This window comes from Dromiciops gliroides, chromosome 5 (assembly GCF_019393635.1).
Source record: "Dromiciops gliroides isolate mDroGli1 chromosome 5, mDroGli1.pri, whole genome shotgun sequence".
In the NCBI taxonomy this organism is placed as follows: domain Eukaryota; kingdom Metazoa; phylum Chordata; class Mammalia; order Microbiotheria; family Microbiotheriidae; genus Dromiciops; species Dromiciops gliroides.
Window position 1 is genome coordinate 223,418,505 of NC_057865.1, and position 13,383 is coordinate 223,431,887.

Here is a 13,383-nt window from a genome sequence, read left to right on the forward strand (position 1 = left end):
AGAGAATCAAGAGATCACCCTTGCCTTTCATAGGACAAGGATTCTGATAGAGTTTTATGAGTCCTGCTTTTTGGTACAAGTGTCCATACAATAGCATGAAAGAAGGTATGCATACATGCAAGTTTAAAAGTCACAGAAGTTTTAGTGATATCAAGCACCAACAAGCATTCTGTCTCTGTTGTGACTCACACTAAGGAGGACATTAAGGATTGACCTTGATAGAAAAGTGAGTATATTTACCACTTATTAGTTGGTTATATTATCTTTCTGTGTATGTTGATAAGAGAGACAGAGAAAGAAACCGAGACAGAGACAGTATTCCTATGTATTTTCTCCAAAGATGGGAACTTAAAATTGAACCCATCTTTAAAAAAATAAGGAATTTCTATTTATTATGAGACTCAAAAATTCTGCCTGACCTGGGAACCTTTATCCTTTCTTTTTAGTGGTAATAATATCATTAGGGGTTATCATGAACCTTGACACTTGGGAGAAGGCCACAGGTGCTACTGACTACTGAAGGGTTTTGTTTGGGAATAAAAATGGATCTTTAGTAGGATCTGGAAAGAGTCAATTTTGTTCAATAAGGCATTTTTTCTCTCCTCCTCCGAAGGTTGTGCTTGTGTGTGTGTGTGTGTGTGTGTGTGTGTGTGTGTGTGTGTATGTGTGAATTTTGTGAATTGTGCACATGGTTAAAGATGACATTGCATAGATTATAGGAAGGAATTATAGGAAGGCATGCTTTTTAATACTTAAGGGAAATACCTGCCAATGCTTTCTTTTTGCATGTTTTAAACATCAGAATGAAAACACTTTGCATAAAAAGTAATTGCGGTCTCTGAAAAATATCTCTTTCCAGTCAGTTGAAAAGTGAAACACCCGGGGATAAGAAAATCAGGTAGAAATCATATGAGCAGCAACATATAATGAGAACAGAGAAGTTATAGGAATCTAATAATTGACTAGTGACTTCCAAACAAATGAATTACATAGTGAAACTTTACCCTTTTATCTAAAAAAATTCACAATAATGATTAAATGTGAATAAATTCAATAGAATGGTTAGAATATGAAGTACTTTAGAAATGCCCTCAATAAAAGGGAAGGAAGAACAAGGACAATAATAATAATAGCACATTTGCATATCATATTTAAGAATTGCAAAACAGTTTACATATAGTATCTTACTTAATTTTTAAAATAACCCTAAGAGGTAGATAGAGCCGATGGGGAAATTGAGGTGTAAGGAGGTTAAATGACTTTCCCACAGACACAGCTATTACATAGAGCAGTTAATAACCTCTTGATTTGCCAAAGTCATAATTTTATCCTTGTACAGGTGGAATTTTGAATCTGATTCACCTTAAGAGCAAGGAAGTGGTTGGTGGGGAGGAAATGATAAGAATCTTGGTGGAAAATGGCCCCTTCATCCTTAAGTTTACCCTATAGAAAACTAAAACATATGACATCTGTGCAAGTCACTTAACCCTCATTGCCCAGAAAAAAAAAAAAAAGAATTTATAGGGGCAGCTAGTTGGCACAGCGGACAAAGCTGTATATGACCCTGGGGAAGTCACTTAACACTTATTGCCTTGCAAAAAACAAAACAAAACAAAACAAAAAAGAATATGACATCTGCCCTAGATTTGGGGAAAGCAGATTTGAGTGGGCTCAGAGGGAAAATAGGAAGGATGCCATAGACTAAAATGCTACAGGGGAAATTGGTCCAGAAGGGCTGGGAGATGCTAAAGAATTAAATACTGAAAACAAGGAGGGAAAAATTCCAGTGAAGAGGAGAAAAAGAAGAAGACATGTCTGAAAAGGCTGATTTGGATGAACAGGGAACTCACCAACCAATTTAGATTTTACAAAGAAATTTGTAGAAGAAAGAAAAATGAACAATTTTGAAAGAATTAAGAACTCTGAGCAACATAATGGCCAATTATTCCAGAGAACTGATGATGTGTGCTATTTGCTTCTTAACAGAGAATTGACATCTAAATATACAGAATAAGACATACATTTTTGACATGACCAAAGAGGAGAATTTATTTTTCTTGATTATGCATATTTGTTATAAAGGTCTGTTTTTCCTTTTTCTCCCAATGTGTGTGTGTGTGTGTTTGAGTGTGTATGGGAAGATAGAAAAATAAATGTTTATTAATTGAAATAAAATGTAATTAAAAAAAGATTGAAGTAAGACCAGTAATAAAAGATGAATAAGAGTGTGGCATGGTTCTATCAAAAGAGCAATATGATGAATTCAGAAGGATCTAAGGCCAATGAAGGAAATTAAACAAACAAACAAAAAATGTATATATATTTTTTGTTATATAGATGGGAAAAGGAGGATCAAAATGGGTAGAAGACCTTTGCTTGGGATAATGATAACTGACAGTGGAGACATGACTAAACTGGTTCATTCTTAGTTTATTTGTTCTCTTTGCAAAGGAGAATGACCATTACATTGGAAGTGACTGAACAAAAATTATTGAGGGAGTTGATAGCCAAGGTAAATAAAGTGATCATAAGAGAATACTTAGTTGCCCTTGATGACTTCTAGTCACTTTATCCAAGTTCTGAAACAACTGGCATATATGATTACATAGACATCATTAGTGATGTTTGAAAGTTCATGGAAAATTAGAGAGATACCTCAAGAGAAGGTCAAATGTCCTTAATTTTGCAAAGGGGAAGACAATAGAATCAGCAAACGATAAGCTAATGAGTCTGACTTCGATTCCTGTAAAAAATTATTCAAAAGATCATTAAGGGGCAGCGAGATGGCACAGTGGATAGAGCACTGGCCCTGGAGTTAGGAGAACCTGAGTTCAAATCTTGCCTCAGACACTTAACACTTACTGGCTGTGTGACCCTGGGCAAGTCATTTAACCCCAATTGCCTCACCCCCCCCAAAAAAAATCATTAAAAGGATTATTGGTAAATATATAAAAAGAGGAGAGATTTTAGTAAACAGTATACTTTAGTTCCCGAGTTTATCAGGCAGATAAGCAGCATTATAAGTGCCAGTTAATGATGACAACAATCTATAGAAAGTCAGCAGGCATTCTACTTTTCCCTTATACAGAACAGCTCAGCAAATAGGGAGAAGAAAAAAACCAACTACAACAACCACAAAAGCAAATCCTTTCTTGTCATTTTTGTCCTTTGAGAAAGGGAAGAGAATAAAGGCCATGTTTTCAAATCCTTATGGACACAGAAAACCTAACAACCCCAGGAGCAGCATTTGGACAAGGTCTGACTTCAAAGAAACCCCCTTGCATTAGTATAATATTCTAGATCAAACTTGAAAAGTAGTAACAACATAGAGAAAGAACACCCAAGAATCCTGCGCTGATGAGTGGGCAGTGTGATGTGGCAGTCACAAAAACTAATGCCACCTTGAGCTGCATCAGGACAGATTCAGTTTTCTCTTTAGACCTAATCTGGGACTTTGCGTTCAGTTCTGGGAATCCTAGTTTAAGAACCATATTGATAAGCTGGAAAGAGTCTAGGGGATGGTAACTGGGATGGTAACTAGGATGGTCCAGCCTCAGACACTTAACACTTACTAGCTGTGTGACCCTGGGCAAGTCCCTTAACCCCAATTGCCTCACTAAAAAAAAATTTTTAATTAAAAAAAAAAACTTAAGTGATGGTCAACTCCAGGATCACATAGGATGCTGGATTTGAACTTGGGGCTTCTTGACTTCATGTCTAGCTGCCTTAGAAATATAATTACATATAATTATATATGTGTACATATACATATGTAATGACTATTACATATTTATAGATATAGATGAGATGGAGTTAAAGATAGACATATGCTCTAGGGGGCTGGTTTATCCAGAAGCAAGTATACAAAGGGAAATAAAATAAGAGAAGAAACAAAGAAAGATCTACTCAGATGAAAAACGTTGAGCCACTAGATGGTGGGAAATTGCTGAAATTAAATATTCAAGGGAATTGCAGAAGGCATAAACTAGAGCAACATTTTTTTTAATACCATGAGATTTTAAGGATGATAAGGATTGCCACTGAAGTATCTTGGGTCCCAGATTTGAAAGAACAGGAGAGAAAAAAATTATAGAGCAGTTTCAAGAGCCATGTTTATCCATGATATTGACCTTATTTATTTGTATGCTGATCCCTTGTTTAGCAGATATTTTGCTGTCAAAATTAAAGATGGAGAATTATGTAAAAAAAAAAAAAAAGAAAAGAAAAGAAAAGAAAAGAAAAGAAAAGAAAAGAAAAAAAGGGGCAGCTAGGTGGCACACAGGATAGAGCACCAGCCCTGGAGTCAGGAGTACCTGAGTTCAAATCCGGCCTCAGACACTTGACACTTACTAGCTGTGTGACCCTGGGCAAGTCGCTTAACCCCAATTGCCTCACTAAAAAAACAAAACAAAACAAAACAAAACAAAACGAAAATAGAATTATGTAGATTCATTTCCCCAAACTTGGACTATTGATGGTGTGTAGGGAAGAGGGAACAAAAAATCCCCTATTTATTCCATTAGATACTCTTTTCCTCATTTCTGACCGTTTAAAATTTTTACTTGCACAGAAACCAACTATGAGAAATCATACAACAGTGACAACTTTCATCCTTCTAGGACTGACTGATGATCCAGAATTACAAGTCTTGATTTTCTTCCTTCTATTTTTTACCTATTTGTTGAGTGTCACTGGTAACTTGACCATCATCAGTCTCACGCTCCTGGATTCACATCTGAAAACTCCCATGTATTACTTTCTCCGGAATTTCTCATTCCTAGAAATCTCTTTTACATCTGTCTGTATCCCTAGATTTCTAGTCAGCATGACAACTGGTGACAAGACAATTTCTTACAATAGCTGTGCAGCTCAATTATTTTTTACTATCTTCCTTGGAGCAACCGAATTTTTCCTTCTGGCTGCCATGTCCTATGACCGCTATGTTGCCATCTGCAAACCCCTACACTACACAACCATCATGAGTAGCAGAGTCTGCACCATACTTGTCTTCTCTTCCTGGCTGGCTGGGTTCCTTGTTATTTTTCCACCAGTCATTATGGGTCTACAGCTGGATTTCTGTGCTGCTAATACTATAGATCATTTCTTCTGTGATGTTTCTCCCCTTCTGCAGCTTTCTTGTACAGATACAAAGTTACTAGAACTGTTGACTTTGGTATTAGCTATTTTGACACTCTTGGTCACGCTTGTGTTAGTGATTCTCTCCTATATGAATATCATCCGGACAATTCTGAGAATCCCCTCTTCCCAACAGAGAAAAAAGGCCTTTTCCACTTGCTCCTCCCACATGGTGGTTGTCTCCATCTCTTATGGTAGCTGTATCTTCATGTATGTCAAACCTTCTGCGAAGGAAAGAGTAGCTCTAAACAAGGGGGTGGCTGTGCTCAGTACTTCAGTAGCCCCCATGTTGAATCCTTTCATTTATACCCTGAGGAACAAGCAAGTGAAAGAGGCTTTTAAAAACATGGCCAAAAGGATTGAAGTTTTCTCCATCAAATAAGGTATCAATGAATGATATAAACCAAAAAGCTCAGTGAGAAACAGAGACCTTCAGCTCCTTATTCAGATGAGCATCTCCTGCTTATGATTCCTAGATCAATGAACTAAATCTACTTATTTGAACCATCCTCTGAGATCGATTCCTAGTCTTGTTCTACCATATACCTAGACATCCCCTCCATTTTTTCTAATCAACATCATTCCTTTTTTCCCTTCAAATCTTTATCTAATATAATTTCCTTGGGAAGTCTCCTTGCATGGGATCAAAGTGAACGTTAAATATTCCCCCTATCTTTTCTCTGAACCACAGCTATTTTACTTTTCGTATAGATCTCAATAAGAGGTTGATGTAGATTTAGGTAGTTAATAAAGCCAGGATTAAAAAATGTTCTCTGCTCAAAGCCTAATTGACCATTTGCCCATCTGTTAGGTTACTTTTTTAGTGAAATGCTTTTGGATAAGAATGGATTTTCTACCATACAGAAGTGGAATCTGTTCTCTTAAACAGATGAAATTGTTGTAGTTAAGTTTAATCAACCATATAGCTATACCAACACACTGCTTCATCTCTAAACTAAGAACATCACTCCTTTGTATGTGCACCTGTAGTAAAAGAATAAGGATAACTCACAAAAGTGAAATTGCTTTTGGATTAGAACTACCTTTGCCTTAATAAATTGCTGAGCCATTTCCTTTTATATTGGAAAAATTTTAATCATATCAATTCAGGAGTTCTTAACCTGAGGTCTATGAACTTGTTTTATATATTACTGCAGATTTTGTACAACATTTATTGCAAATAACAGATATAAAAAATTTATGAAAAATTCAATAAGACTTTCTATATTAAATAAACACATATTTGAAAACTTTATGACTTCAATGAGAACATAGCCAAAGAAAGGGTAATGATATAAAAATTGGAAGATGTGGTTGAGGAATAAAAAATAAATTAGGAATTAGAAACCAAAAAAAGCATTTTAATGGGGGGGCGCAACACAAATGGAAGGTTTGGGTTGTAAGTCAAATAGAAAGATGCCATGGTCCTTAGGGTCTAGCAAAGATATTAATGCCTTTTTTTTAAATGTCATTTCCATTGGTAAAATAGCATCAATTTCTGATGTTAAGTCACTTCATAGTGCCAGAGATTTGGTGGCAAGAACTTTCTTTTCTGGGTTTTAATAGCTGATATAGCAGGCTCAGCAGCAGTTGCCAGGCTACATATCTATAAGAGTTGCTTTCCAAGGTGATAGCTGAAGAGCACTGGGATGGAAGCCTTGGGTTTGGGGTTCTGCATCCTGGGATGTGTTAATGAGGATCCTAGGGAGATAATGGTCAAAGTAGTAGTGGTGGTTTGATTGAACCTGGCACACAGCTACCTTACAGGAAGGCCTCAGGGCATTTTGCTGCATACAATAAGCCGACATGGTGTTCAGTTGAGTTAACTCCTTCATAACCAATTTTCAAAAGCTTTTAATCTTGGAAAATGGGAAATTGTAAAAAAAAAAAAAGGTCTATCAATATTTCCTGAGAAAGTTAATGGGATGTAAATTGATTGTTATAATGAGACCAAAAGAAATGTCCCCCCCCACCCCCCAAAAAAGCTTTAGCCCAAAAAACATGATCTCCTTGCTAAGAGGAGAGACAGGCAAAGGAGGACAATATCTATCAGCTTCTAATTCAAACTGATTTATAAAATCTTTCAGTGGAGGATCATGAGCAGTACTACTTCATAAAAAAGAATGAGAAGCAGTAGAAGGAAGAATATGTTTACAAAAAAGCTTGGCAAGAAACCTAAGCTATATTACCCCCCAGGACATTTAGGTATGAAACTAGAAAGAGGATAATGAGCTGATGAAAATCAGAAAAAATCTCAAAGGGTTTCTCCAGAAGACTTTTTTCTCCATCAAGGACATTGGGCCCAATGTATTTAGTCCTTGGTGTACTGCATACGGAAGAAGAAATTAAACTAAAGAAAATAAAGATAGGAAGAACAGATGACCTAAGATACAGGGGAGGTTCATGATATAGATGAAAAATAAAAATAGAATTAAAATGCTGACGGTTCACAAGAATCAGTTCTCAAGATACCTGAAAGAGGTGTGATACCCAACTCTTGGGTGATATTTGTCTCTCCTTTCTTTCTTTCTTTCTTTCTTTCTTTCTTTCTTTCTTTCTTTCTTTCTTTCTTTCTTTCTTTCTTTCTTCCTTCCTTCCTTCCTTCCTTCCTTCCTTCCTTCCTTCCTTCCTTCCTTCCTTCCTTCCTTCCTTCCTTTCTTTCTTTCTTTCTTTCTTTCTTTCTTTCTTTCTTTCTTTCTTTCTTTCTTTCTTTCTTTCTTTCTTTTCCTTCCTTCCTTTCTTTTTCTTTCCTTCCTTCCTTCTTTCCTTCCTTCCTACTTTCCTTCTTTCTTTCTATATTTACTTTGTTCACCCAAAAAAGACAACAGAGAGAATTTTTGTAACTAATATACATGGCAACTTTTCCATCTCTACAAAATCCTTATGAAAAGAATTACATGGAGGACATTCTTAATGAAATAATGAGAAGCAAATGGACGGGATTTCAAAAATTATACTCTTTAGCAAATAATTTTAAAGTTCCATAATACCTTACAGGTGTAGAGAATATAAGATCCCATAAATCTACTTATATTTTCTTGACTTTAAAATCTATACATACAAAAACCCCATGTGTTTGGGTAAAAAAACCCCAAAAACCAAAAAAAAATTTATATTTTACCTTGAAGGTTCTCCTCCAAAAAGGTCTCTACAAAACATACATTAAAATCCTACAATATAATGTGGAAGATGTTATCATAGCAATTTATTTATTTGATGACCTTCAGATTATTAATATCAAGTGAGACACGAAAGAGAGAGATACATGCATTCCAAAAGTATTTAGCATTTTTATAGAAGATGTCCAGTCTTGTGCCTTAGGGAAAAGGGATTTCCTTGCATGTAGTGAAGTATCCCAGATGCTCATATTCATAGATAACATTTTGCCAATTGCATTAAGCTTGTCTGAAATACCAGAGGGTTTCCTAAATGAGACTGATAGAACATGATATGCAGATGGAAGAACTGGTATACTTGTATATACATATGGAATAGATAAAGTGGGTAGACTATGAATTGGGTCAATAATTTAATAGGAAGCACAAAACAGGCTGGATTTTCTTTGGGAAACTGTAGTACTTTTAATGATCTGTACACATATATCTCAAGCAGAGTCCATCTTTTTTAATGTTAATATTTTTCTGGTGTTTTTGTGAGTCATGGAACACCACTGTCTCCAAGGAAAGAAAGTTGCAGGTTGCCCAAAGGGCAATAGAGGGGGGTGCATATTAAGTTTAAGAAGGTTTGGGCCAGCTAGGTGGCACAGTGAATAGAGCACCGGCCCTGGAGTCTGGAGTACCTTTAGTTCAAATCCTGCCTCAGACACTTAACACTTACTAGCTGTGTGACCCTGGGCAAGTCACTTAACCCCAATTGCCTCACTAAAAAAAAAAAAAAGTTTAAGACTTCAACATATTACACCTAAAGAATTGTGAATAAAAAAGGGAATTTAAAGGATATCCTCAAAGAGATGGAAGACTGGAAATGGAGATTGTCTTATAACAGATTAGCCCATTTACTTCACTGGTATCCAGTCAATGTCAAGAGATCTAGAAGAAGCCCCCCTCTCCACCTTTGGAGGATTCACAGGAGGTAATGGGAGCCTCTAAGTTGTCAAAAGGGGCCAACCTACATCATTTAACTTTTCTGTACCTCGGTTTCCTTGTCTGTAAAATGGGATAGCACCTATTTCCCTAGGTTGTTGTGAGAATCAAATGATACAATATATGTGAAGTGCCTTGCTAACCTTAAAGAGCTATTATAAATGTTAGGAATTTGTGATTATTATTATTATTTTATCATTAGAAGATGTAGTAGTAGTGGTGGTGGTAGTAGTAATAGCAGTACTTCAAGGGTGAAAAGGAACTGGACAAGAAATTCACAAGAAACAGAATGAAAGGATAAACACAAATTTCCTTTCATTGATAAGAGATGGTGACTATTCATGAAATGAAAATCAGGAATGTGACAGCAGGGCTATATTCAGGAAGACTCTTGTGTTTATCCAGAGTCAGCAATGTACTTTAAGACTATCTAGGGGGGCAGCTAGGTGGCATAGTGAATAAAGCACTGGCCTGAGGACCTGAGTTCAAATCTGGCCTCAGACACTTGACACTTACTTGCTGTGTGACCCTGGGCAGGTCACTTAAGCCTCCTTGCCCTGCAAAACAAAAACAAAAACAAACAAAAAAGACTATCTACTTTAATAAGAAGGAATTTTGAGACTGAAAAAACAGAAAGACATTTCCTATTTCTCCTGTGACACAAAACAATAGGTCTCACTCCCCTGGAATTCACCTGCCCCAAAGAATGTTTCCCTTGAATTTATGGTGAGTGACTTGGATATTGTAGGGAATGACAACCAGGGTACATCAAGCTCTTCTGTTCTAATTGAATGGTTCTCAAAGTGTGGTCTGAGGGTCCTGGGGATCCCTGACACCTTTTCAGAGGCTTCAAAACTATTTTCGGGGGAGTTAGGTCATGCAGTGGATAGAGCACCAGCCCTGGAGTCAGGAGTACCTGAGTTCAAATCCGGTCTCAGACACTTAACACTTACTAGCTGTATGACCCTGGGCAAGTCACTTAACCCCAATTGCCTCACTAAAACAAAACAAAACAAACAAAAAAAACCTATTTTCATAATAATACTAAGATATATGAATATAATCCACCAAAAAAGAAAACTCTTTAGGGAGGTTTTTTTTTTTCATTTTTAATATTTACATCAATTTTTTTAAAACTTTGTGTTCCAACTTCTCTTTCTCCCTCCCTCCCCCCCCACAAGAACTCAAGCAATTCAAAATAAGTTATACATGAGTAGTCAATGAAAACATTACCACATTAGATAGGCTGTGAGAGAAAACAGTTAAAAAACAAAACTTCAGATTAAGGAATTGTCAAAGAAAAAAAATTAAATCTGTTTCCATCTCTTTTCAGATACCATCAGTTCTTTCTCTATAGATGGGCTGCAATTTTCATAAGTCCTTCAGGGTTATATTGGATCATTGCCTTGTTGAAAATACCCACATGATTCCCAGCAGATCATCTTACACTAATGCTGTTATTTTGTATACAGTACATTTCAGTCTGCTTCAATTCATGTAGGTCTTTCCAGGTTTTTCTGATAGTATCCTGTTCATCATAACCTGTATATAGTACCTTAAACTTGAGAAAGAATTTTCTTCATAATAGCCCAGCAAAGAAGGTACCATACATTTTGCCATTACAATCAATCATCATAACTATTTCCTTCCATCCTATTCCCTTCCCATGATATTTACTCTATTTTCTATCTTCTTTTAACCTATTCCTCCTCAAAAGTGTTTTACTTCTGAATGTCCCCTCCCCCGCTCTGCACTCCCTTTTTTCACCCTTCCCTCCTTCTTCTGGTCCTACTTTCCTGTAGGGTTAAATAGATTACTCCTCCCAATTGGGTGTGTGTGTGTTATTCCCTCCTTGAGCCCAGTCTGAGGAGATTATTCCTCCCTCCCTCCTCAACTCTCCATACGAAATCAAGCAATTCAATATGTCATACTTGTGCAGTTATGCAGAACATCTTCACCTTCCTTGAAAGTGTTTTGCTTTTTACTGCTCTCTTCCCCAATCTGCCCTTCCCTTCTTCCCCTCTTCTCCCTCCCCCCTCCATCTCCCTCCCCTTCCACTTTCCCTCAGGGCAAAAATATATTACTATACCCACTTGAGTTTGTTATTCCCTCTTTGAGCCAATTCTGATGATATTAAGGTTTACTCACTCCCCCACTCCTTCCCCCTCTTCCCCTCCCCTCCATAAGCTTTTTTTGGTTTCCTTCATGTGAACTACCTCTCCCCAGACCTTCTTTCCCCTTCTCCCTCCCCCAGTCTATTCCTCCTACTCCTCAACCCTATTTTAAAGATGTCATCATGGGTTAGTTAGGTGGCACAGTGGACAAAGTAGACAAAGGGCTGGCCCTGGACCCAGGAGGTCCCAAGCCCAAATCTGGCCCCAGACATGACACTCCATCTTTAGGGAGTTATTAATAATTTGTAAGAATAGAAAGGAGTGGGGGCAGCTAGGTGGCACAGTGGATAGAGCACTGGCCCTGGAGTCAGGAGTACCTGAGTTCAAATCCGACCTCAGACACTTAACACTTACTAGCTGTGTGACCCTGGGCAAGTCACTTAACCCCAATTGCCTCACTAAAAAAATTTAAAAAAAAATTTTAAAAAGCAATGAAATTGTGCCTGAAACTTAAGTGGTCCATGGGACTAAGGTTCAGACTACTAATGTAGCTTCTCTTTCACCTGAGACATCAAATTCCAGAGAGTGAGGTTTGACAGACATTCAACCACTTTGTGAGTCAATTCCTGCTTCTGACCATGTTTATCATTTGTCATTATGGCAAATGTGAAGGTAAAAGAAGCTACCATTTAGAACCAATGCAGTATCTTTATTAATTTTGTTGACATTTCATAGCTATTATTGAATAAACTTCTTTTTGTTAAAGGTTGTATGGCTGACAAGTATCTCATTTTGATTTGAGCCAAAATCACCAGATGAGCCTGAATCAAATCTGGCACAGATTATTTGGCATAGCTATCATGATTGGTTCAGAAGGACCCCATGGCTTTCTTGTGGTAGATGTAGAGTGTAGAAAAATAATGGGCTTTTGCCAACACCCAAAGGCCCCAGGTTGATTTGGACAGATTGGATTGACTGAGAGTGATTGACTTCACTAATAACTCACTTAAAGTTAACTTGATTAAAACCATACCTGCCTGACTCCCAAGAGGGAGTGTTCTCAGAGGCTGTGAACTCTGACCTCAGTGCAGGACCACCCTCAAGTCCTGTGAACCAATAGATTTGGTTGATGCTAGGCAATTAGCTTGAAGCAGTGTGTAAGGACTGCCTCTCCTCTGGACCCATAAAAAGCTTCCACACACAGTTACTTGGCGCTCAGAGAGGCTTGTGGTAGAGGACTTGAGGAAGAACCAGACCAGGCTTGAGCTCTTAGGCTAGATAGGCCTTTTCTTAACTTTCTGACCCAGGTGTTCTCTTTTTGCTAATACCTGGTATGCTTTAATAAATGCTTAATGCCCAAAACTGGTGCTAAAGCTTCTAATTTATATTAGAGACCCTAGCAAATTTTCCCTACACTTGGGACAGGAATAAGGCATACACACATTTAGTTTTACTCATCATGAGAGAAAGAGCAATGTGGAGGGAGGGGAGAGTCAGATGTTTGGGTAGTCTGATATTATAACCTTGCGGCCACCATGCTTCTGGCTATATTAAACCTTCTTAATGTGACAAAGAGAGAGTTAAATTTCAAAAAATAGAGGTGTTTGGTGGGCTAATTCTACACTGACCAGACATGTACTATGACTAGCAAGAATCAGAAAAAATTAGATCACTCCTTTGAGGATGAGCCCCACCCAAATAATATTAAAACTTCCCCTACCATACCATCATATGGTCATATACACATCAATTGATGATCAATTGTGAGAGACTGGCACAATCACAATCCTAAAAACACACATAGGAACTTGAGGTACTCTGGGTTCAAGATTTAGGATCCTCTTCATGCACTCTCCTCCCAGGGAACAGGGGATGATAACACCTTTTCCCATAAGGTTCTTTGGGTTTGACTTCTGAAAAATGGAGTAAATCAGAAAATTGAAGGCCAGCCTTTGAGAGTACTAGGAAAACTGTTCTATGGCATCTGTCTAATACAAGCTTAAGGCATGCTCCCTAGCTACTGTCCCTAG

At 37.4% G+C, this 13,383-nt stretch overlaps 1 protein-coding gene across 1 annotated transcript; it reads left to right on the forward strand.

Annotated features, from left to right (window-relative positions):
• Nucleotides 1-4,534: 4,534 nt before the first annotated feature.
• On the forward strand, nt 4,535-5,518 carry LOC122728488 (olfactory receptor 6C74). The gene has a single exon (XM_043967150.1). The coding sequence runs from the start codon at nt 4,580-4,582 to the stop codon at nt 5,516-5,518; it is 939 nt and encodes a 312-aa protein (XP_043823085.1). The 5' UTR covers nt 4,535-4,579.
• The last annotated feature ends 7,865 nt before the right edge of the window (nt 5,519-13,383 follow it).